The sequence below is a fragment of the Pteronotus mesoamericanus genome, unplaced genomic scaffold (assembly GCF_021234165.1).
Source record: "Pteronotus mesoamericanus isolate MK-2021 breed Mesoamerican mustached bat unplaced genomic scaffold, CSHL_Meso_final contig_311, whole genome shotgun sequence".
NCBI classification, from domain to species: Eukaryota; Metazoa; Chordata; class Mammalia; order Chiroptera; family Mormoopidae; genus Pteronotus; species Pteronotus mesoamericanus.
The window spans coordinates 997,585-1,021,391 of record NW_026555132.1 but is presented as its reverse complement, the minus strand read 5'-3'; the positions used below and the strand labels follow the sequence as shown (position 1 = coordinate 1,021,391).

The window sequence follows — 23,807 nt, the reverse complement described above, 5'->3', positions numbered from 1 at the left end:
CCCCTTCATAGTTTCCCATTTGACATTGAGTATCCATAAGAACTGCAAAGGAATAAATACATTTTGAAGTTCTAGAAGTGAGTTGGTGTGCATGTAAATGTGCAAGCTTGTGCACGAGTGTGGGTATGGCCCTGTGCACATGTATGTGGTTAATAAGCCTGGTCTTCATGTTTGCTGTTTGTCATTTAGAGTCTGGGTTTTCATTCGTAAGTCTTCCTGACCCACAAGTGCTAGGTGTCAGTGTTTAGAATGGCAGGTTCAGGTGAGGGTTGTGTTGGGGTGTGCCCTGCCTTTCCTCTTGCCCTGCTGCTCGTTGTCTTCAGCAGCTGGTGATGTCCAAGTCATAATAACAAAAGTAAGGACTGCCGTGTAGTGCACGCTCACCAGGTGCTAGGCTCCGTGCTGCATTCCCTCTGTGCCGTGTTCCATATTCCCTCACGACTGTCCCACAAACTGTCAGCGAGCTGCTTCTGTTCATTGAGCACATGTGTGCTGGGCACCAGACCTATTCTTCTGTATGTCACATTGTCAAATATTCTGTAATCTTGTAGGAAGATATTATTATCCCTATGTTACAGATGGAGAGACTGAGGCGCACAGAGGTTGCGAATCTGATTATGGCTATGCAGTTCATGAGCGAGTCTCAGGTTCCAGTGTGATCATCCTTAACAGTTTAGCTTTCCTGCAGTGATGGATGCTGACTGAGCATCTTTTGGGTTTGGGGTAGCCAGTTTTTTTCTCTCCCTAAACCATGGTATTGAGGTCACCTTGCTGTCACTAAAGGGAAAAAACCTTCACCAAGAGCTTTTATTTATTTGTTTCATGCTACCGTTATTTTTTTCCCCACAAAAATCCCTTCCCTGTGCTTGTCCCATTTTCCCTAAACAGCACGAATGACTTAGCTCCCTGGCGTGCTGTGGGAGCACCTCCTGGCAGCAGGGGAGCCTCAGAAGTGGCAGCATAAAGATGAGGGGACTCTGGTGAGTCCTGTGTCTCCTGAGGATGACATGGAGGGGATGAATCTCTCCTGCGTTGGTTTATTTTCTCCCTGCATTTTCCTTTAAACTGTGAGAGTGTCTCAAGTGAGCCTCTGCTCCCTCAAGGACTGTTTCAGTCTCTTGCAGCTTTTGGTATTCCTTTCCTGGTGTTGGCTGTTTTATTTTTGGAGGGACGGTGTTGGGTGGTGGTATGGACAGTTAGAGGTAAGAGAGAGTTTTATTTTTATACTCTATGCTAAATATAAAAAAAATAAATGAGGCTAAAATCTCTCAGGAGAAAGGCATCTTAATTTTTGGAGCTTATAGCAGTGACCACTCTGCTGGCCCTCAGCGAAGAGTCATAACAGGAACCGACACACATGGTGTGCATTATGTAGATCCAGCTATAACGCCAGCATTTTGGCTGATGCAAACTTTCCAAATCAAGTGTTTTTGCCAGAAGTGACAAACCTCCTTTCCCAGAGCATATCAGATGTTTATGGGGACTGGTGGCCTCCTGTCTTCTTTCCCACCCCACCAGATCTTTCCTGCCAGGCCAGTGGTTTTCTGCTACTCCCTTTACTTCCCTTGAGGTGCAAGCTTCCCCTCACCACATGGGCTGTTGTTGTTTTTTGTTTGCTTGCTTGTTTGTTTTTACTACACCAGCCTCAAATAGTTCCTTTCTTTGAGAAGTCCTGGCTGGCCCGCTAAGACCACGGCAGCCTCTAGTGTCTTAAGAGGATTCAGCCATGTCCATTTATATCTCTGAAAAGCCCTTGCACTTTCCCTGTGCAAACATATGTCAGAGCAGGTTTTCTTAGGCTTCAAGACTGTATTTCTTGGCCAGAGGGAAAGTGGAATCTATGTACTTTAAAATCTGAAACCTGAGATAATCTGTCCATGATCAATAGCTTGTTGGTTTAGTTCTGTCACATCTACAATATTGCCAGCTCCAATTAAGTGACACATTTTCCCTGGACGCCCCCACCTGTCCCGGGTACCTTGTATTCAGAGCTGGCAGTTGCGGTCAGTCTGTCCTAGACGAGATGTTTCAGGGTAACCCATGTGGTGAACCAAGTTAGGGAGATCCAACAGATTAAGGAGGAGCATTTCCATTGTGATCCTGTACTACTGGTGTCCAGTGAGTAAGAAAAAGAAAAACAAGTTCTGAGCAGAGATTTAAAACAAAAACTCTGCATTTTCATCCTGCTTCTCCCTGATGAGTGTTATTTGCAGACTGTTTTAAGCTGGACTCCTTGATCTATTATGGAGACAACCTGCATGACACACTCTAAGATTCTTTTTCTTGTATGATAGAGAATCACTTACAAATGGTTCTAAGCGTTTGTGTGTATGAACCTTTTTGAGGGATCTTTTATTATCTTATTCATCAATTAGTAAAATGGAGAGGCAGGTTCTGAAACAGCCATTCAAAGCCTTAACTAAGTTTTTCCTTTTTATAAAAACCAAAATTGTATGGGCTGAGAGCCTAAGCAGTGGTGGGAGCAGGTCAAGGTTGCATGTTAGTTTTGCTGGCATCGAGCATACTCTTTTGGCCTTTGGTTAGTTGGTTGCTCTTTGAATGACAGACCCTGCCCACAGAGGCAGGGATATTCATGGCCTGGGTACAGTGGCAGGCATGGGGAGCCAAGCAGTTTGTCTCAAAGGAGTGATGACTGACAGACAAAAGTAAATACATAGATATGGACTTGTTCAACTAGGGCCCCAGGTCATTGGATGTCCATCCTGTTTGTGAACCTCGTAGGTGGTGGGCTGCTTGGGGACAAGGAGTGGAAAGAGAGCTGAACAGACACTACAGGGCTTTTAGGAGCTTGGGTGTTGGATTACTTAAAAGTCAAAGCCTTGCCCTGGCTGGTGTGGCTCAGGGGATTGAGTGCTGGCCTGCAAAGCAAAGGGTTGCTGGTTTGATTCCCAGTGTAGGGCACATGCCTGGGGTGCAGGCCCGGTACCCAGCACAGGGTGCGCAAAATGCAACCACACATTGATGTTTCTCTCTCTCTCTCTTTCTTCCTCCCTTCCCTCTCTAAAAATAAATATATACAATCTTAAAAAAAACCCACTTCCCTTTTTTAAAAAAAGTCAAAGCCTCAGTGTGAAGTTGTCTAGAAAGATGTTGATAATAGAAGAAAGCCTTGAGACACTGAAGCTGGGTGGCCTCAGTGATAGCACACGTGTCAGCCCAACATTATAATGGAGAGGCCAGGATGGAGGGATGAACACCTTTATCCAATGAAAACTGGCAACTCACTTTTCTGATTGGAAGATTCTTTGAAAAGTGCTTTAATTTCTAGTCATTTTCACAGGGGAGGTGGAGGTGAGCTGTGTGAACTGAGGTGATGGCACAGTGGCCTAGACCTCACAAGGCTGAGCCAGATGACTTTGGTCATCTCCTCCTTTGCTGTGAAGTCACCTGAGTGTGTGCACTTCACGGTGCTGGTCTGTTTCCCAGGAAATGCTGTTGCTTTTCTGTTGCTATAGGAGTTTGTCATCCACATACCATGTGAAGATGCTGAGAAGATGTACATCAGAAATGCCACATATGGAAACTATGCCGTGGTCTTTGCCCAGCTCATCATACATGGGAGCTCTCAAAGTTGGTCACCACAGAAAATGAGAACAATTCTCTTCACTATCACTGCTCTCCAGTGAGCGATTTACCCTGAAAACCCACTCACAAGTCTGTGTTTATCTTGTAAAGGGTTCAGCACTGCCTTTACCTCCTAAATATACATGACAATAAAATTTATCAGACATTTAGATGTTATACACTCTTACCTGCTGTGCACATAGAACTGAATGGATTTTGGGATCAACGTAACTTCATCCTGTTCCAGGAAGTTGTAAAACTTTACTCCTATCTTTAGAAGCAGAATTTAGTCACCATCTCTTCGCCTTCCTTAGGGCCCCGCTGCTTTATTGCTCTTGTTCGCGATGAAAACAGAAGCTTGTACCCAGGAGTGACTGGGGTTGATATGATGTACCAAGAAGATGAGTCCCCAGGAGACTCCCTTCTGGCCTCATTTGCACTTCCTGCCTGCTCCCACCCCACCTAAGAAGAGGCCAACTCAGCTCTACAAACCAGTGAGGCAGAGAAGACTCTGACTTTGAGGCCTGATTAGAGTGTTTTTGTTAGAGAATTTTGGAGAGTTCCGCTTAGGAGTGTGTGTGGGTCTCGTTTCCTCCCAGCCTCCAGATTCCCTAGTAATGAGGCAGCTCAGCTGAGTTCCGTCATCCCTTTTGCCCTTGGATGTGTGCGCTCTCAGAGGGCAGGTTGAGGTACTCTCTTTCCTGCCCTTGAGCCACCAGCCTGGTGTTGGTGCCCATGAGGCCCTTGATGAGTCCTAAGCGTGACTCAGTGGACTAGTTTGGGAGGTCACAGGGCTGAGATTGAGGTGTGGGCAGAATTGCTCATTCTGAGGCTGTGAGGGAGGGTCTGTTCCAGGCCACTGGCTTTGGCTTATAGGTGTCTCTGTCTGTCTTCATGTTCATATGTCTGTGTCCAAATTTCCCCCTTTTATAGAGGCACAAGTCACTTGAACTAGAGTCTACCTTAATGACCTCATTTTAAGTTGATTGCCTTTGTGAAGATCCCATCTCCAAATAAGGTCTCATTCACAGAAATTGAGGGTTAGAACTCCAACATATGAATTTGGGGACACACAATTCAACCCATAACAGTGGAGGTGGGTCAGGCCTGTGGGCTTCACTGGTCATCCCCAGCCAAGACCAAGCCAAGGTAGGCGGAGAAGAAAGAAAAGAAAAAAAAGGGCAGGGGAAGAGATTGGCGGAAGAAGACAGTCCTATGATAAGGGTGGTCTTACCCTGGCCCCTTCGAGATTTTTGACCACTGATGACTGACCGCTGTGTGGCTGCGGGAATGGGCTGCAGGCATGTCTGTGAGTGCTTTACACCTGCCTCCCACGGGGACTGAGGCCCTCGCGGGCCCCGCCTCCGGCGAGCACCTCCAGTGTCAGTGGTACTGAGAGCAGAGGGGTGGGCCCAGCTTTGGTGAAGTGGGGCCTGACGTTGAAACATCACCACCTCAGAAAGCCTGCTTGGTGGCCTAGGGAGCTTCTAAATTCAGGTGTGTCCTTGTCAAGGGGCCATGTTCTAAATAGAGATATTTCCCCCCAGACTAAGGTTTCCCAAGAGTGAGATGAACCAGAAGTGGACCCCAGCTCTGCTGACGTCTTGAGGAGATGGGTTGGCAGATTTCAGAAACCTCCCAGGTGGCCAGGCTTCCCACCCATCCACCCACTGCCATGGTCTTTGTGGCTGGCTGTCTTGTCTTTTAGGCATTTGCTTGACAAATTTACCCCATATGTTGAGAAAGAGCATCGGGAGGGAGAGGAACTTGAGTTCTGCATCCCTGGGCGGGGGTGGGAGGGGTGATGGCCTTCCTCCCCTCTGTGCTCAGTGTGACATTCTTTCTGTTGCCTGGAGCTCGCCCTTTCCTAGTCACAGCCACTGCTCAGGTAGGCAGGCGTGTCCCCCAGAGACCCCACCTGAGCCCCAGGAAGGCACAGCTGTTCAAGGTAACAAGCAAAGAGCACCTCTACCCCCACTCCAACTAAAACACATAACACTTCTGGAAAAAGGCTTTGCATTTGAGTGGAGCCAGGCCTGGGAATAGCAGGGATGGTAGTTCTGATGTTAGCCTGGATTTGTCCCCTGCGGCTCCATGTCTTCTCTGCTCTCTCTAGGTCTGCATGGTGTGGATAATGGGATTTTAATATTTGACAAGGTTCGGATACCAAGGGACAACCTGCTGGATAAGTGAGTAGTTCCTCCTTAAATCAGATTTACTGTGTGTATGATCTCATTGCTCCCCACCCCAGGCCTGGCTCTCCATCTCATGGGCTGCATGTCAAGGCTTTGTTCTCATAACTGCTCCTCCAAGTTTATTAGCAACTAACTGGGAAATGTAGATAAGCAAATAGAAAAAAATTAAAATTATCCGAGATGCTATCACCCAGACATAGTGTGTGTTATTCTTTAATGTATAACTTTTTAGAATTTTCTCTCCATATATATATATTGAAAAGAGAGAAATATCTTCAATTTTTACTGAATGAAATCCACTTATAAATTCTATTCTTTATAACTTATAACCTCTGTTTAACATTGTACGTCAAATGTTTCTGTGCAACACTAAATACACACATACATGGTCATTTTTAACATTGCCATCAGAGACTTAAATAAATTATCTATAATTTATGTACTCAATCCTTTATTGTTGGGTATTTAGGTTGTTTCCTTTAATGTTTATTCTGTCATAAATGATTGGGTGTTATTGTCCCCTTTGTGGGTGGCAGAAGGTAGGACACTACCTTTCAGTGCCAGAGACTCTAAAACTAGGACAGGTAATGTTGCAGGTGCTCAGTGTCACTTCCCAGCTTCCCTCGAAACAATGAGGTGAAGGTGGCTTCTCCAGGTGCAGTCAGGGGTTCACAGTGCTCTTCACGGAGGCTTAGAAACACTAGTTACCTTGCTTTTCTCAGCAGCATTTCATGTATTCAGTTAAAACTCTGAATCACAGTCACATTTAAATCTGTAAAATGGGTCCCCAATCAGGCTTGCTCCCCCCTTTCCTACAGATTTTCCTTTTATACTGCACTTCTTTTTGTTCCTTGCAAGTTCTTGTTAGCAGATAAAAGTTGTGGGTGCCAAAAGTTTAAGAGAAATGTGGGGGAAACAAACTTAAAATGGATCGAATTCTCTTTGTTAACTCCCCTTCCCCTCCCCTTGAATTGGTTGGAAATAACAACAGCTTCTTTGCATTTATCCTGGAGAAGCCCTCAGGCCCTCCAGGAGCTGCCAGTGCCCGTGACCTCAGATGCATGCCTGTGCACTTCCTGATCACTTATGGCATCACTCCAATCAGAGATGGGGAGGAGGGCCGCAGAGCTACAGATGTGGAGCTCCCCATATCTCACTCAGCCTACCAGATCTCAGTGGCCTGGACAGCCCTCTGCTGGAAGCTGGGCCCACTGGTTTAACATTCATCCAATGCACTGGAGATTAGAAAGTAAAGAAACCAGAAAGAAAAATGATAGGGAACTACATAGTCTGCAGAAGATATGAGCACACACAGAATATTCTTTGGTAAGTAAGATTTGATTTTAAAGCCATTCCATTGGCATTTAAGATGCCCCCTCCCCTGCCAACACACACACATAGTACAGAACAGCAGCAGTAACACAGATGCCTGAGGGAGGAGTCCCATGTTGGGGGTGCTGGTTTATCACTTGATCAAAGGGTCAGCAAATAGACATACAGATTCAGTGGGATCCCTATCAAAGTCTCAGTTGCCTTTTTCTGGAGAAATTAAGAAACTGGCCCTAAAATTTGTATGGAAATGTAAAAGACTTAGAATAGCCAAAACAATCTTGACAAAAAAGAACAAAGGCGGAGACTCACACTTCTGATTTGAAAGCTTACTACCAAGTTACAGTAATCAAGACAGTGTGGCATGGGCATAAGGATATATATACACACAACAGAATAGAACAGAGTCTAGAAATAAATTCTTACCTTTATGGTCAGTTGACATTCAACAAGGGTGCCAAGACAATTTAATTAGGAAAGAATTGTTTTTTTAACAGATGATGCTGGGGCAACTGAATATTCACATGTGAAAGTATAAAGTTGGAACTTTACCTCATACCATAGATTAAAATTAACTCAAAACAGATCACAGATCTAAATGTAAGAGTTAAAACTGTAAAACTGTTAGAAGAAAACATACGTGTAAATCTTTATAACTTTAGTTTAAGCGACGACTTATTATTAGATTTGATACCAAAAGCACAAGAGATCAGAGGAAAAAATAGATAAATTTGACTTCATCAAAATTAACAAAATTTTGTGCCTCAGAGGACACTATGAAGAAAGTAAAAAGCAGTCCACAGAATGGGAGAAAATATTTGCAAATTGCATATATCATAAGGCTCTAGTACCCAGACTATAAATGAAACTAGTACAGTTCCACAGTAAAAAAAGTCACATGACCCAATTAAAACGTGGGCAAAAATCTGATAGACATTTCTCCAAAGAAGATATACACATGGCTAATAAGCACATTAAAATATGCTGAATATCATTGTTATTAGGGAAATGCCAATCAAAATTACAGTGAAATACTACTTTGCATCCACTTGATTCTCTATAGTAAAAGACACAGGTGATAACAAGAGTTGACAAGGATTTGGAGAAATCGGAACCTCATATATTCTTGCTGAGGACGTAAATGGCCTTGCTGATTTGGAAAAGATTGGCAGTTCAGCAAAACTTTAAAGTTTTCATATGACCCAGAAATTTTACCCCTGGGTATGTATGAGAATTGATAACACATTGTCCACATAAAAACTTGTACACAAGTGTTCATAACATAATTATTCATAATAGCCAAAAAGTAGAAACAACCCAAATATTCATAAACTGGTGAATGGATAGACAAAAATATGGTAGATCCATACAATGGAATACCATTTGGCCACACACACACACAAAAAAAACAAACGTACTTACATACATGCTACAATATACATGAAACTTGAAAACAATGTGTTAAGTGAAAGAAGCCAGACACAAAAGTCGCATATTATAGGATTCTATTTATGTGAAATTTCCAGAAGAGACAAATCCATAGAGAGAGAAAGTAGATCAGTTGTTGTTGAGGTCTGGACAACCACTGGGGAGTGTGGTATGGGGTTTATTTTCTGTGGTGATGAAATGTTTTGGAATTTGATAGTAGCAGATGGTTGTACAACTTTGTGAATATACTAAAAACCATTGAACTGTACACTTTAAAAAGGGGAGTTTTATGGTACGCGGATATCTGAACAATGAAAGAGCGGATTCATGGCCGGTCTTCACATTCAGGTAATGGTGTCAGTTAAATAGTGGTGGTCCTCATGCCTGTCTTTGTCAGGGGCTGCTGCTGAGTCCTAGGTTGGCAGTGGCAGAAAGCCTGCTTTTCCCGTTGTCAGCATCTCCTCCAGGGGAGGCACTTCCCCTGTCCCTACCCTGCCATCTCCTGAGGGAAGGTGCAGGATGAGGAGCCGCGTGAGACTTTCCTGTGTGGGCAGGCGGGAGCTGCCTGACCTCTTTGCTTGTGGTGCCATGTTCTTCTCTTCTGTTAACGCTACCTCTCTTCCCCCCACTGCAGGTTTGGTTCTGTGGCTCCAGATGGGCAATACCATTCCCCTATTAAGAACAAGAATGCAAGATTCAGTGCGATGCTGGCAGCACTGACCCCTTCGAGACTGGCTGTGACTTCCCAAGTTGTAGGCACCATGCAGGTAGTTGACGCCAATTTAATTTGCCTCATGTTCCGAGGTGGGTTATTATTCTAGAAGCTGAGTTTCCTGAGCCACAGTTGGTGCAACATGACTGGTTACTGGTAGAGAGCAGAGGTAGCAGTTGGCCACACACAGAGAACATTCCTGCACACTATTGCCACAGGGCCTCTCCATTCATCTGCAGCCCAGCTATGTGTTGCTGATCACTATGGGTGTCACACAGGTGACCTGGGGAGAATGGGGGGTTCAGAACAAGAATGTCTGCTGGAATTGCAGCCAAGAGCTGCCCCATGTGGATGAGGCTGGCGGGTCTTGGCTGAGTTCACTGGGGAGCGCTGGTGCTCATGGGGCCTTTGGGGGATGTGGCATCAACACCGCAGGCTGGAGTCCCTGAGGCCAGGCCTCCAGAGGCATCTCTGCCTCCCCCTCCCCCGCTCTCCCTTATATTGGTCTGGAAAGCAGGGCCGGTGGAGGGAGTCCTGGAAGAGCCCCTCCTCACCCTCAAGACTTAGCACTGGGCTCTCCGGGCCCTCTCTGTCTCTGTGCATGAGGGACAAGCCTGCTTTAAGTGCTACTGAGTTTGGTGAAGCTGGAAGAATATTAAGATACCCATGAATATACATTTGTGGCTTAATTCAGCATTTCCATTAACAAGGAATAAATTTCATTCACCTGATTCCAGGCCCGACATCAGCATGCAGTTGTCTGAATAGTAGGAACGTTTCTCTTTAACCACTTCTCCCAGGTCTGTCCTGTTCACAGGAAGCCCACCTGACACCAGCTTCTCTGTGGGTGCCCTTCCTGCCAGCATGCAGAGCTGTGATGCTGAGAACATGCTCTAGGCAGAGCCAGTGACCTGAATCCGCCATGGGCACTGCCTTCTGCGTCTGTGTTTCTTTGGCTCCTAAAGGGGGTGGGCAGATGTGCAGCTTGACGTTCTGCGTGAGGAGTGGTCCCCTCAGCTGAACCATCTGAGGGATGAATGAGGCCTCAGGAGAAGCTGGTCATGCAGGCATGGGGTGAGGCCCGGGTGCCCACACAACGTCAAATGCTGAGGAAATCAGCTTTTTTGAATCTGTAATAGAAGCATTTCAGGCATTTTCAGGACTCCAGAAAGAAGCAAAAACAGAGAAGCCAGATGAGCCTGTAATTGCACTGTAGAGAAGATGGAACAGAAATGCGGTCCAGGGTCACGTGAACCCGCAACAGCTGTACCTGCAGAGTAGCCCTGCTAGTGACAGTAGCCTCACAGTCCCTATGAGGAGAGTGTGAGGAGAGTGTAGAAAGGCACGTGCTGGTCAGTGGCTGCAGTGGTGGAGAGAGCAATGGTGTGTGTGGACATCATGTGGCCACGGCCCTGTTGGTTTATTCAGGCTGGTGGCGGGGTCCAAAGGAGCAGGTGTAGGGAAGTGGGTGGCCTTCCAGCAAAGAGCTGCTGTTAAATATCACCAGATCTGGGGCAGGGGGATGCGTGCAGAGAAAGGACACAGAATTGGTTATTTTTCAAAGGCATCCATTCTCCAGCCTACTGGACATTTTTGAGGAGCTAACCCTGCCGGCCTCAGAGCCTCCTGCAGGGCCACACTGGGATCAAGTCCTTGAGCGTCTGACGTGCATACTTTGTCACAGCAATGGGGAGGCCTTCTCCAGACCGTGCACTCTGGGGCCAGAGACTCGGGCTGCAGTCTCTGCCTGGACATGACCAGCATTCAGTAGGCCTCTCTGTCTCAGTTTCTTCATCTGTAACATTGGCCTCTGCTAATGGTGGGGCATGAGTGAGGGGCCGAGTGCTGCACTGGTGCCGAGCAAATGCTCAGTAGCCCAGTGCTCCTACTGATGCACCGGCAGCTGCTGCTGCTGCTCCTGGGAAGATAGGAGTTGGCTATAGGAAAGGACTAAATAGGCTTTTTCATGAAACAAATGCATGAAGTCCTGGCCTCCAGGTGCAGCTGGCGGTCTAACTCATCTGCAGAGTTGCATGGTGTTCCTTGGACTCTTGGGTATCTGAAGCAAAACACGGTGACCCCCGGTTGGCATCTGCCTTGCCCAGGGGATGGATTTGCCAGGTGACAGGAGGCCCCTGGCGGAGTCTGGTGGGCCTGGACCCCGTGTGGTCATCCCTGATGGACAGTGACCCTGGCCACTTGTGATTTCATCACCAGCGTCTGGGAGGATGATCTCACCAGCTGTCTTGGCAACTCCTCCTCTCCTGTGGCTCAAACATATGACAGATGTTCTCTGGGCTGAAACCTGAGCCGGTCCTGCTTGTTCTGCTCTCACTGATGTGTGAAAAAATGGATCCCTTTCTCTGACGTGCATTCCTTGTGTATTAGAAAACTGTCACTGGGGCTCCCCACAGTGACATTCATTCAAGGCTGAGCATACAGGGTCCTTTTAAACTTTGCCCAGATGTCTTACTTTACATGGTTATCTCTCATTTCCAGAGCATTTCTCAGTACTTTCAGATTTTCTCTTAAAGTTTTGCCATAATAGCCGTCCTCTAATTTGTGTCCAAAACGCCATGCCAAATTAAATGATTAGCAGGAACAAAAGTAACAGGAAACTAAGATGTTTGGCTGGGGTGGGAGGTGGGTGCAAGTGAAGAGGCTGGGCGGCCCTTTCCGAAATAGGAAGGAGGCTGGGGAGTGTCACTGTGAGTCGGGAGCCTGGTGTAGCGGGAATGTGCAATGGAACGAAGTTAGCCTGTAGTTTTCTCTCAAGAGTCTCCCTCATCTTTTAAAGGTGTTCCTCAGGCACTGGATTTCTGATTCAGCAGGTCTGAGGCAGGGCCAGTGTTACTGGTGGGGACTGTGCTTGGAGAACCCCTGCATAAACAGGTGGCCACAGTTCTAACTTCCTGGCCCCACCCCAGCCACTTAGCACAGTCCGTGGCCTCCCAGAGCATCCCAAGTTCTCTTCCAGGGGCCAGCACCTTGCATTACCTGTCAACCCCTTCTTACCTTTTCACTTTTCTGTGGCTAGTTTTCACGTCTGTTTCAGAACTCAGGCAAGTGTCCCTCCTTCAGAAAGGTCACAGCCCACATGTGGTCCCCCTGTCATGTTGCCAGGGGACTGAACTCCCCCCCCTTGCCACAGACTCATTATGCTTATGACTAAGTAAGTTGTGTAGCTATCTCTCCTGCTCGCTGAAAAGCTCTTGCAGCCAGGACCTGCCAGCCTCCTACATTACTGGGAATTCAGCTTCCTACATAGTGCCAGCACATAGTAGGAGCACAGCAAATAGCAGGTGAGAGAATGAATGTTGGATGACTCAGAATTCATATGTGAAGCACCGGACATCATTTTTAGCAGAGGCATAAGCTCAGTACATGTTCTTGCACCCTGCACCCCAACCCGCATTTGTTCCCACGGTCCAGCCTCTCACCCAGAAAAACAGGTTTCTTTTTCCCTTTCTCTGCGTTGTCCTGTCCCAGGCCCTGTCTTTCACGCTGACTTCATATGCATGTGCTCGCTCATAGCTCTGTGGGGAGGCCCTGTGGTCGCCTCATTTGCAGGTGGGAACAAAGCCCTGGAGGTGAGGACACTGCATCTCACGCAGTGCGCCGGTGACACATGGGGCCCCCTGCAGGGTCTGCACGTTGAGTCCAAGTCAGGACTGTCTCTGCAGGTATGTGGAGGGGGGCAGAGGAAGCACTCACTGTCGGTTCTGGGCCCAGGGACTGTCCAGACAATGTCCACCCAGGCGGCTGCTGGAAAGCCCCCTTTCTGTTTCTCTCATTTCTTTGAGTGAAATGATCAGCTGGATCTTTTCTTGTCTCACCGGCTTTCGGCAAGTCTGCCGTGTGCCTGGTGAGGTCATGGTGATGAGGAGAGGCTCCAATCCCCTCTGGGTCTGGAGACTGGCCAGAGGAGCCTGGGGACAGCAGGAAGGGTTCTCGGGCCTCGCAGGCCATGGAACTCCCTGCGGAGGACAGACACTGGGAGTCCCTGTGACTCTGTTCTGTCAGGTGAGGCCACTGCTCCCAGCTGTGGGCGGGAAGGAGACCTCATGATGGTGGCCCCCCAGGGACAGGCTCGGGGTCTGCTGCTGTGAGTGGTGCAACACTATGGTAGACAGACCTGGGGCTCAATTTCAATTGCTCTTAGCTTTAGTTTTCTCCTTGCTAAAAATGAGGCAAAAATAAATAAATAAATAAATAAAAATAGCCATCTCATGGAAACATTGTGAAAATTTAGTGAGTTAATATGTTTCTTTCTCGCTACCACCACCACCAGTATTATGAGCAGATGATATTTGTTGAGCGCTTAATATAAGCCGCCAGTGTTCTACAGGTGTCATTAACGCATTTCCATTGGTATACCTATATATCTTACATCTGAGGAAACTGAGGCATGAAAAAGTAAAGGAATTTGCCCGAGATGGCACTGAATATGTAGCCTTTGATCCTGGTGGTCTTTGTTAAAGGAGTATATGGCTCCATGTTGTGTGTAGATAAGACAGACATGCAGATATTATTGAAAGATAGAATGGAATTAATTAGGAGAAGAGGCAGCCAGTGCAGCACATGGATGTGTAGAAGCGGGAGGTGCTGGGCATGTGTGAATGAGCTGCTGAATTACCTGACTTACATCTTTGGGTCCTGGAAGGCCACGAGCCAGCCAGTGAGTCTGGAGGTCATGAAGCACCTCACACAGCATTCACCAGGAGTGCAGCTGGCAGGAGCCACGCTCCTCCTCACCGTCTTGCCCCAGTGCCCGGTGCTGAGCCAGGCCAAGGGAAGGGTGCCAGAGGGTGTGGTTCAGGTGACACGAGTGGGATTAGCATGCATGGAAACAGACGGAATGTGTGCCTGCTTTTGACTCCATAGTGAGGCCATTAGTAGCATGGACTTTGGAACCAGCCTCTCTGGATTTGCATCCTGCCTCTGCATGGCCTGGGCATGCTATGCAAGTCCCATACCCCTAAAAAATAATGACAGCACTTCCTCGTAGAGCTGTTGGAAGGCCTGAGTGAGTCAGTTCCTGTAAGGAGCTTATACAGTACCAGTACCTATGTATAGTAAATCATCAGTTCACATAATCTGTCAACCATTATTACAAGGGATGTGGACGTTTATATAGTCAAGTTCGGGCAGAGCAAGGTTGTGAGGATTACAAATACTGTTTATAACACATGCTCAGCTCTCGATGTCAGTAGCTGCTTGGAGCTGAGGGTGGAGAATTATGAGGTGGAGTGTGGATGCAGCTGAAAGTGGCAGTGGTCATGGTCAGCCATGTGTGTGGGGGGGGGAGCCGTGGGGTCTGTGCCATGTGGCTGTCCTGCTGGGGTCCAGGGAAGGACATGTGGCCTTGAGAGAAGAGAGACTGAAAGACCGTACTTCCGAGTCATAAAATGTTGCAGTGTATAAGATGGTGGGCAACTTTTCCCACCTCTTGGGGCTGAGAGCAAAGGGAAGAAATTGGTTTCAAGTGGGATATTTAGAACTTGTGATAGACACAGCCTTTTCTGACAGCGAGCATCGTCGGACATGAATAATGGGTCTGTGGAAGGTGGTAGAATCCATTTTTTCAAGAGTCTCCCCCCACTGATGACCTTTCTAAGCCGTTCTGAATGTAAGCGTTTATGGAGAGTTAAGAACAAAGAAGAAGAGGCAGGGGCATCTCCGTGTGCTTCTGAGTCAGAAGGGGCCTTTCGAACGACACGCGGTGGTGCAGTAACTTGGCCTGCACTGACCTGGGCGAGGCTGCGTGTCTCTGCCGCCCTCTGGTCTTGCTTTGGAATTTCTGACACCCAGGCTCTGACACATCTCCAGAGATGTCCCCAACATTAGAGTTCTCACACTGGTATCTGGCCCCTGCATCAGGCTTTGCCGTGCTGTGTCTGTGTGCTTCAGTCGCTGGTGGGGGGTAGGGGATGGCCGCCTCGTGTCAGAGTGTGACATTCTACCTGTGTTGAAGCTTCCTCAGTCCCCCTAAATTAATAGTCTCAATTTCATGGCTACTATGATAAAACTCTCAGGGTTTTTTTCTGTTTAATTCTTGTTAGGAGGTCGCCTACTTATATTTTCTTTTGGAATCATTTTATGTTCATCTCTTCTTGTCATTTAGATTGATCTCATTTTTGTAATATCAGCAGAACATTTAGTGAGTAGAGACCCTGTCTTTGTATTTAGTCTCAGTACAAGGCCCAATAGAGCATTAAATATCATGGAAGTGTTTTTACTCTCCTCCCATCCACCCATCCACTCATTCACCCATCCACCCACCCTACTGCAAAGACTCTGAGTGTAATAGGAAGTAGATCCTGTCTGATTCAGTAGTTAATGAGGAGCTGTGGAATGTTCTAGAGAAAAACAGTTACCTACCTGATGGACATGATATTTTAGAAAAACTCCCCAGGCAGGACCATGTAAGAAGAAGCCAGAGGCATCCCCCAACCTCCAGAGCCCCTAGCCGTCTTCCAGTAGTAGAGACTTTGTACACACGAGGGCTTAGTGTGGGGGCTGGATTGCATGGGGTTGGGTGGAAATGAAAATACTGTGATAAGGAGCACAGAGATGTCCCTCCTCCTCAGTGGGCATAATGGATGGTGGACTGTTGGGTCCCCAAGAGTACTGTCTTGAAAATGTATGGTACTTAAGTGCGTGCATCACTGAAATCGATGAGGCAACAACTGATGTTTATTCTGTTGATACTTGTGACGTGACCAGTTAGCTGTTCCCATGGAGGCTCATCCTGTGTCGGTTGCATGTTTGTCCTTTTAGATGCATTATGTGTGCTTTGAGGAAGCAGGTTGACATGGGTTATGCCCTTCTAATTGGGTTGACATTATTCTTCCTTTGGCGTGCACACAACACACACACACACACACACACACACACACACACACACACACACACACACACAGCAGAGCAGCACGACTTTCATGGAGGCTGGGAAGGTCCCAGGGGATGAAGGCCTTGGCCTGGATTATCCTCAGAGGGGCCACCTGTAAAGTACCTTCTCTTTCCACCAAAAGTTTTCTGGTGTAGAAACAGGATTGACCACCAGAGGGTAGCAAATACCAATAATGACTTGCAGATTATTTTTCTTGACACAGTTTTCTGTGTAAGTAAGGAGTGGCAGGGATTTTGTTGTTCTCATCAGTGTAGCTTCTCATCAGCTACAAGCGTGCATTTTACAAACTGGTCAATCTAAGGAGAATGGGGTGCATCAGCTCGGTGATTGATTCAAGACCAACAGTGACTAGGATGTGGAATTATCTTAATGCCTGTTCAAGACACAATGTGATTCACAAATGTTTTAAAAATATAAATTTGCTGCATTTTTGGTGGGTATGAAATGGTTAAGTATTTTTTCTGGTGTTTCCGTGGCAGTTATTTACAGTTTCAACAACTGCAATCTAAACATTTATTTAAAAAAAAAAAAAGTCTGTTGCTTTGTTCTCCAAAGGCCAAAGAGCTAAAGATCCAGTACAATCACAGATAGCTATTTGTAATGGATATTTCACATGACATGACTGTTTGAAATGGAGATTTGAAAGAATCTGCAGGTTTAATTTACCTCAAATCTGTGAGCAAGTGTTGAGTGCTTTCATTTAAGGAGACACCAGGCAGTGAGCAGAGATGGCCTGGAGCAGGTGTGTGCCCCAGGGTGTGCCCAGTAACTGCGATCAGCAGCTCTGTGAGGGCTTCCTGGGTGAGGAATTCTCTGGGATTATTCTGGCCGGGAGGTGGGGGGAGGCGGTGCTATTGAGAAGGATACTTCATAAAGAGAGGTTCATGGGGTTTTCATGGCTGGAAGGGACCACTGAGATTACAATCCAATGCACATCTTGTGTGGAAACGATCCTGAATGAGGCCTCTGGGTTTCTCTGGCAAAGAGACCTGGAGTTGGCATCCAGCCCTTCTCCAGTGAATGAGGTATCCAGGCCACGTCTGCAGATGGATGGCCTGAGAGCACAGTTGCAGTTTGCACAGTTTGCAGAGTTGTTCTGTGCTGTGGGAGAGGAGAGTTTTGGGGATCCCTCCCATTTGATGTGGCCCAGAAATGTTCAATGTCTGTGACTGTGACAGTGTTTCAAGGAACAGAGCTCCCTTCAACTAAGTCATCAGAGCATGAGCAAGGCTTGTAGGAAACCCCGGTCTCTTCAAACTCTGGGTTGTGGCTGCGGCAGCTGTGAGGGAGGCAGTAGTGATGCTGTTGCCAGTGTAGACTTGCTTTCAAGTTGTACCGGGCCTGGGTCCTGCTTGGGGTGGGGGGCTTGCCTTTGTCAGCTCCAGCAGCTTGCTCACCAGGGTCAGGTAGAAAGGCTGTCAGGCTAGCACTGTGAAGCGCTTCATCTCTCCTTGGAAGCCCCGCTGCTTGCCTTTGGGGAGTATTGTCTGTGCTGCCCAGAAGGTCAGATGTGGGTGATTAATGGCCAGATTGCTGTCCTTAGGAGCTTTCCCTGAAAGTTGATATTCCACATAGCGCAGGTGCTTGTACAGGTCCCCGTCCCTTTTCTCTCTCCGCATCTTGTTGCTTGTTCCTCTGTTCCTGCAGATGAGTCCATCCTTCAGTAGTTTCCCGTAGAGGAAGGCCAATGGTAGCTCAAGCCACAGCCAACACATAACTGACTTGTATTGAGTGAGTCCCTGTATCAGGGGCATGTGCTGAGCATTTTACACATCATCATGCTTTTTTAAAAATACTCCCTGGGGGATATGGTTTTCATTGATTTTTTTTTTTTTTGGTGCGGGGGGTGGGGGGAGGAGCAGAGACATCGATTAGTTGCCTTCCATACAGCCCTTGACTTGGGATCAAATCTGTAACCTTTTGGTTCACAGGGCAACATTAACCAACTGAGCCACCTGGCCAGGGCCACATCATCATTCTTTTAGTCACACGGATGATGTCATGATTCCCATTTCAAGATGAGAAAATTGATATAAAGGAAGGGGTAATGGGGAGTCCTGGGCTTCGCACCTCACTGGCCGGTGCTGGGTCCAGCGCCAGCCCACACTGGGGCTGCTTTCGTAATTCCCGAGTCCACGGTTCTTTGAGTCTGGCTTAGGCCCCGCTTGTTGGTACTCCTGGATCACTTTGGCACACAATTGTGTTTGTTTTGGTTAACCAAACCAAACCAAAGCAAACCAAAGCAAATCAAAGATTTAAAAACTTTGCTGTCTACATTCAAAATATAAAATTCCACCCAAACTGGGTTTTGGAAGTTATCAAATGGTTAGCCGCTAGGCCAAGATCCAGGCTTATTTCCCCACTCTGACCTGGGGTCCGATTTATTTTTTTAGTAGCACTGCTGACTTTGATAGCTGCGTGTCACTATGGTCCTGAGCCTCTGTGTGCTGGGAGCAGGAGAGGGAGGGGAGATGGGTTTGTCCAGACTTCATATTCAATGTTCTCTTATGGAGAAAATTTTCATTTATAATGAACATTTACTGAGTGCGTTCAACTTTGAGCCCACTCCAATAGAATAATTTTGAATACCTTTGCCCACCATAATGACATTTAGTAAGTCAAAAAAGTTCACACTTCTTTATATTTAAAAAAGTAAACTGGGTTGTTTAAATTTGTCCCCACATTCCCCTTGTGGGCACTAAGAAGAGAAGCAAAATGATGGGTAGTGGAATATTTGTATATTACAACTCCTGTTTATTAAGTCTAGACATTTCCATATCTCTGCTATGAGAGATGAGAGTTAGATTCACTAATGTGACAGCCCACCTCTGTCCCCTCACAATTTTCGATTTTTACATTATTGCTTTAAATTCTCCCAAGGATTGCCACAATACCTATGAATACCCTTAAACCTCCATTTCTTATCCAGACAACACTGACTCCTCTCCATCTGCTCCCACCCCTGTTGGCAGGACCATTGCCTTTTACATTACCAAGGCGGAGGCATTTACATGTTATTCTGTAAACATAATCTAACTTCTGGGCTTTAGGTTACATTACTTTGGCCAGGGCTGTGAAGCATTGTTCACTGTGGAACCATGTTGTATATAAGGATTCTGTTTTCTTTGTACAGGTCTGGTGTCACACACCTTTAACTTTGAAGAACAAGGTTGAATGGAATCACTTCTCACACTCCATAAATTACTCAAAATCACATCGTATTTTTCTTTCCTTGATATTTAGGTCATTGTGTTTTTGTAGAGTTTTTCGGCTTCTCCTGCGGTTTCCAATTGCCTTATTTTTCTTGCTGGGAGCAGAAACATGTCTTCATCACCATATCACCACATTTTCTAGCTTCTTGTTTATTTTGTCTGTTGCATAATTCTCCTGGAAGATCTTGTGGAGCCTACTGATTTCTTATTTTAGTTTTTATCTATTATTTGTAAGCCTGAGGTACAGCAATCATCATCTAAATTTTTTTTTTTTCCACTGGATGTTTGGGAGTAATTCAACTTTTTCTTATATCTCCCATTGCCCTTTTACTTGGTTTCTCTCTGGTTTGTTGTACTTTATCCTTAAGTAATTTTCTCTGTAAGGTATATGGAGTCATTTTGATTCTTTGCGTGTATGAAATGGTCTGTATTTTGCTCTTAGGTTTGATCGATAATTCAGCTGAGACTTCTAAGGTGAAAATCTTAAAGACTATATAAGGTGCTGCTTTATCGTCTTCTAAGCATAAAGTTTGCTAGTGGAAAGTCGCAAAGCTCCCTGTGTAAGACTTGCACTTCATTCCTGAAGCTGTGTGTCGTAGGTTTGTGGAAGTTTCTCAGCCACGTGTCAAGGTCTGGTATTTCACGTATCCTGCATGGTAGGCTCTTTCAATTTGAAAACTGGTATCTTTTTGCATGCTGGGAATTTTTTTGTACTAGTCCTTTGATAATTCTTTTTCCCATTTTCTTTGTTTTCTCAACTCTGATTATTTGGAGGTTGGACTTTTTGTCTTGATTGCCTTTCTTTTACTTTCCCCCCTCATATTTCTCAACAGAATTTACTCTATGTTTTGAACATTTTCCTGATTCCACGGTTTTATTTGCATGATTATTTTTAATTTTCAAGAGCTCTTTCTTTTATCTATCCCTTTTCTATGGAGTTATGTTTTTCTTTTTTAGATGCAATTGCTACTGTAACCTCTCTATACATATCAGCTGGAGATTGCTTTTCAGAGTTCTGTTCCTTGAATTACCTACTTTTACTCTAGGGTCAGTTGGGTTTGATTAGTGGGATAGAAAGTGTTGGGGGTCAGAGGGACTGCCAATGTGAGCTTAGTACTCTACTAAGGGCCACCAGCATTAGGTTAAGCCATTTAGTGGAGCCCCCCAAAGACCTTATATGACTTTTGAAGGAGAAGTAGAAATTAATTGGCAAAGAAAGTAGAGGGAAGGGCATTTTAGACAGAGGGGAGAGCATGCATGAAGACACAGAGGGGTGAAGCACGGCAGCCCACTGGGGATGAACAGAGGGCTTAACATGGCCAGAGCATCCACGGCTGCTTGAGAGATTGTGTGGTTATCCACCACGAAGACCAACCTGACAGGTGAGCCAGCGCTCTAACAGAAGAGGACTCATGAGCCATGGAGTGTCTGTGAAGGATTACATGCGGGATAAGGACTTGATCCAATTTGCATTTTAAACAGACTTTCATTGCAGGTAGATAGAGGATAAAGGAGAGAAGTGTTGGCAATTGGGATGATGATAATGGTCCAAGGAAAACCCAAGTCAGAGCTGATTTGGAAGGTGGGGGGAAGAGAAACAGCAGGTCTGGCTTTACTGATTGTATGACTTGAATTTATCCATGGAGTTAAGAAGGAGGCACCTCCTCTGCTTCTGTCAATAGAGATTTTCCTTGAAATGAACAACTGCTTGCTCCACCCTTTACTCACTCTGCTGTAGGGGCTGCAGAGTGAGCCACCTCATTGGGAAGTTTGAAAAAAAGACCTGGGGCTTTGGTAAACCTGCTCTCCGTCTTCCTCCTTCCTCCTTCCTCAAGGAGCAGGTGTTCAGGGCTGGCCTGAGTGAAGGCCCCTTCTCCCGGGGAGGACTCCCTGTCCAGTGTTGTAGGACTGTGTGGGCGAGTGTGTCTAAGGCTGGACTGGGTATCAGCAAGCCCTTCTATTACTTCCCCTAGCCATTTCCTGTAGCCTAACTTGAATCAATAAGAAAGGTAATATTTTGTCTCATGTCTGCTCTTTCCCAGTTTATTTCTCAATTTGCACAGAATCCAGGTAAGCATGTGTCAGGAAACCCAATATAAGGACCATAGAAGGAGGTAGTGTTGTTTATAATTAAAATGTGTGTGCTGCCATGTACCCAATGAGAAGCACAGGCCCCCGTCCCTGTAGGATATGTGGCCTTACCACAGTACCACACATATGGGTAAGGGATGGGGGTAGTCCTGCCCGCGTTGTAGGGAATGCCCTCTGAGTTAGACTTGATCTGAGTTTGAAGAGGTGGCTGGAGCAGGAGAAGGTAAACTGAGGAACAGGTACTTCTTGACTGCATGGTTGGCTTTGGGCAGGGAGGGCTTCTGTGGAACCACCTTTATTTGTGGTTCAACAGACTCAGAGGCAAGTTGGTGTGGCTTAGGGTCCCCAACTTCTGAAGATAGTCATTGGGAATGTCACCTTCAAGGGAGTAGGACTTGTGCCGTCTTGGTCATTGTTCTCCATTCTCGACTTAGGAGAGGGCCTGGAACTTGGGCCTGGAACTTAGTTAAGCACTTGTCAGATGGCTGGCTGGCTGGCTGGACAGATGGAAGATGGGTAGATAGATGGATGGATGGCTACAGTGATGAAGGTGGAGGAAAAAGTCAGTGTAGATCACAGCTCTGTGGAGATCAGATGTGAGTCATTTGGAGGCATTTAAAAAGTTTTAAGGGCACTGGAACCCTGATCTGAATCTTAAAAAAAAAAAAAAAAATAAGGCAAATAGTCTCCATTTCCTATGTGTATACCCAGGCTTTTGTTTTACAACTTTGAACTTGCCCACACCAGGGTATTTTCAGTCTGGGCAGGTGTGTATTTGGGCAGAGACTGTTTTGTTTTATTTCCTGCAGAGCTCCCTTGCTTCCTGGCTCACACTTGCAGATTGCTCATGGGTGAGCCTCATGGGTCTGACGACATTGTTGGTGTGACTCGAGTGCTATTCTGGGCAGATGACTCGCAAGTTTGGGGACAGTTTCTCATCCTCTAAAGACAGCTGTGTAATAGGATTAAAGCTTCAGAGAGCAGCCCTGGCCCCAAACTGCGGAGGAGCTGGGTTAAGGGGAATTCTTCCTGGGTGAGAGAAATTGATGTCATGCTCCAGCCATAGAAACCTTACTGCAGTTCCCCAAATAGGCCTTGTCACCTTTCGTTTCTGTGCCCATGACCCTCTGATACCTCTGTTTTCCATTCGCCTGTTCTGCTGTTTTCCCAGGAAGCCCACTGCCTTGAGGCTGCCTCCCTGCACAGAGCTCTCCCAGCTCCTGCTTTGTCTCAGCCCCAGGTGGTAACTGTGGTCTGCTTCTCCTTTGCCTGTTAGACAGTCAGCTACCAGAAGGCAGGGGTGTCATGCCCCTCTAGGTGTGTGGGAGGCCCTCAGTAAATACCTGTGCACTGATTCCGCCCTGTGGACATCCCAGTCCATCACAGGTGTTTTCACTGTAGTGAGGTCCCAGAGGAGGGAGGGGCAGCCTCTGCTGACTGCCCACAGGGGCCAGGCACAGGATGCTCGATGTGCATTTCTCACGCAAAGCTCACAGCAGATCCATCATGGCTCCTGTTTTACAGATGGGAAGACTGACTCTCGTGAGTTGTGGTGACTTGACAAGAGCAAACAGTGTGTGCGCGGCAGGGCAGTGTTGGGCCCCAGAGGGTCCCCACCAAACTCCTCTTGCTAAAGACCCCCCATTTTGAGGTTGCGCTGGAGGAGTGCTGGACAGAGGGCCTCAAAATACAACAGCGTACATTTCTGGAAACTTTCATGCCTCTTGCTTGTATGACCTCTGACATTGGAGCCAACCTGGCCCGTGTGACATTTTGAGGGTTAAATTGTCCATCTCCGGGTGGTATGGGTGGCCCTAGACTCAAACTTGGCTTTTGTTCCCCGGGATGTCACAGGTCGGGTCTTCTGGGCGATGGCGCCAGCGCCAGAGCGGCCCCAGTGGGCTGTGCTTTCTTCATTAACTTTCGTCTGGTGAGAATGCTGAAGTGAGTAGACTTTTAAAAAATATTTGCATATCTCATTTCTTTGTCTAATTAGCACTGTGAGAATGATGTCCCAGTTTTCATGCTTGAATAAATAACTGTCATGGTGTAAGACGCTAAGGGGCTGGTTCACCTCAGCGCTTTCCCTTTCTCATGTCCGGCTTCTCAATCAAGCTTTGTTTTCAATGTATACTCCAGACTTTTCTTTTAAAAGAATTCATCTCGCCAGCCACATGATACCTTCTACTGCCATGAAATATCTCCCAAATTTAGAGGACCCCCTCATCAGCGTTGTGGGCTAACCCTGAGCAGCAAAGTATACTCTCTGCTTCAAAAATCAAGTACATAGAATCTTAAAAAAGGAGGAGTTAGTTTACATAAGCCCATATTTTATATGATCT

General features: G+C 46.5%; 1 protein-coding gene across 1 annotated transcript in view; it reads left to right on the top strand.

The window, feature by feature from the left end:
- ACOXL (acyl-CoA oxidase like) overlaps nt 1-23,807 on the top strand; it is a 264,136-nt gene that overhangs the window by 5,194 nt on the left and 235,135 nt on the right. Inside the window, 4 exon segments of the mRNA XM_054575576.1 lie at nt 3,477-3,591; nt 3,900-3,984; nt 5,700-5,774; nt 9,172-9,304. Coding sequence (XP_054431551.1) covers nt 3,477-3,591; nt 3,900-3,984; nt 5,700-5,774; nt 9,172-9,304 — 408 coding nt within the window.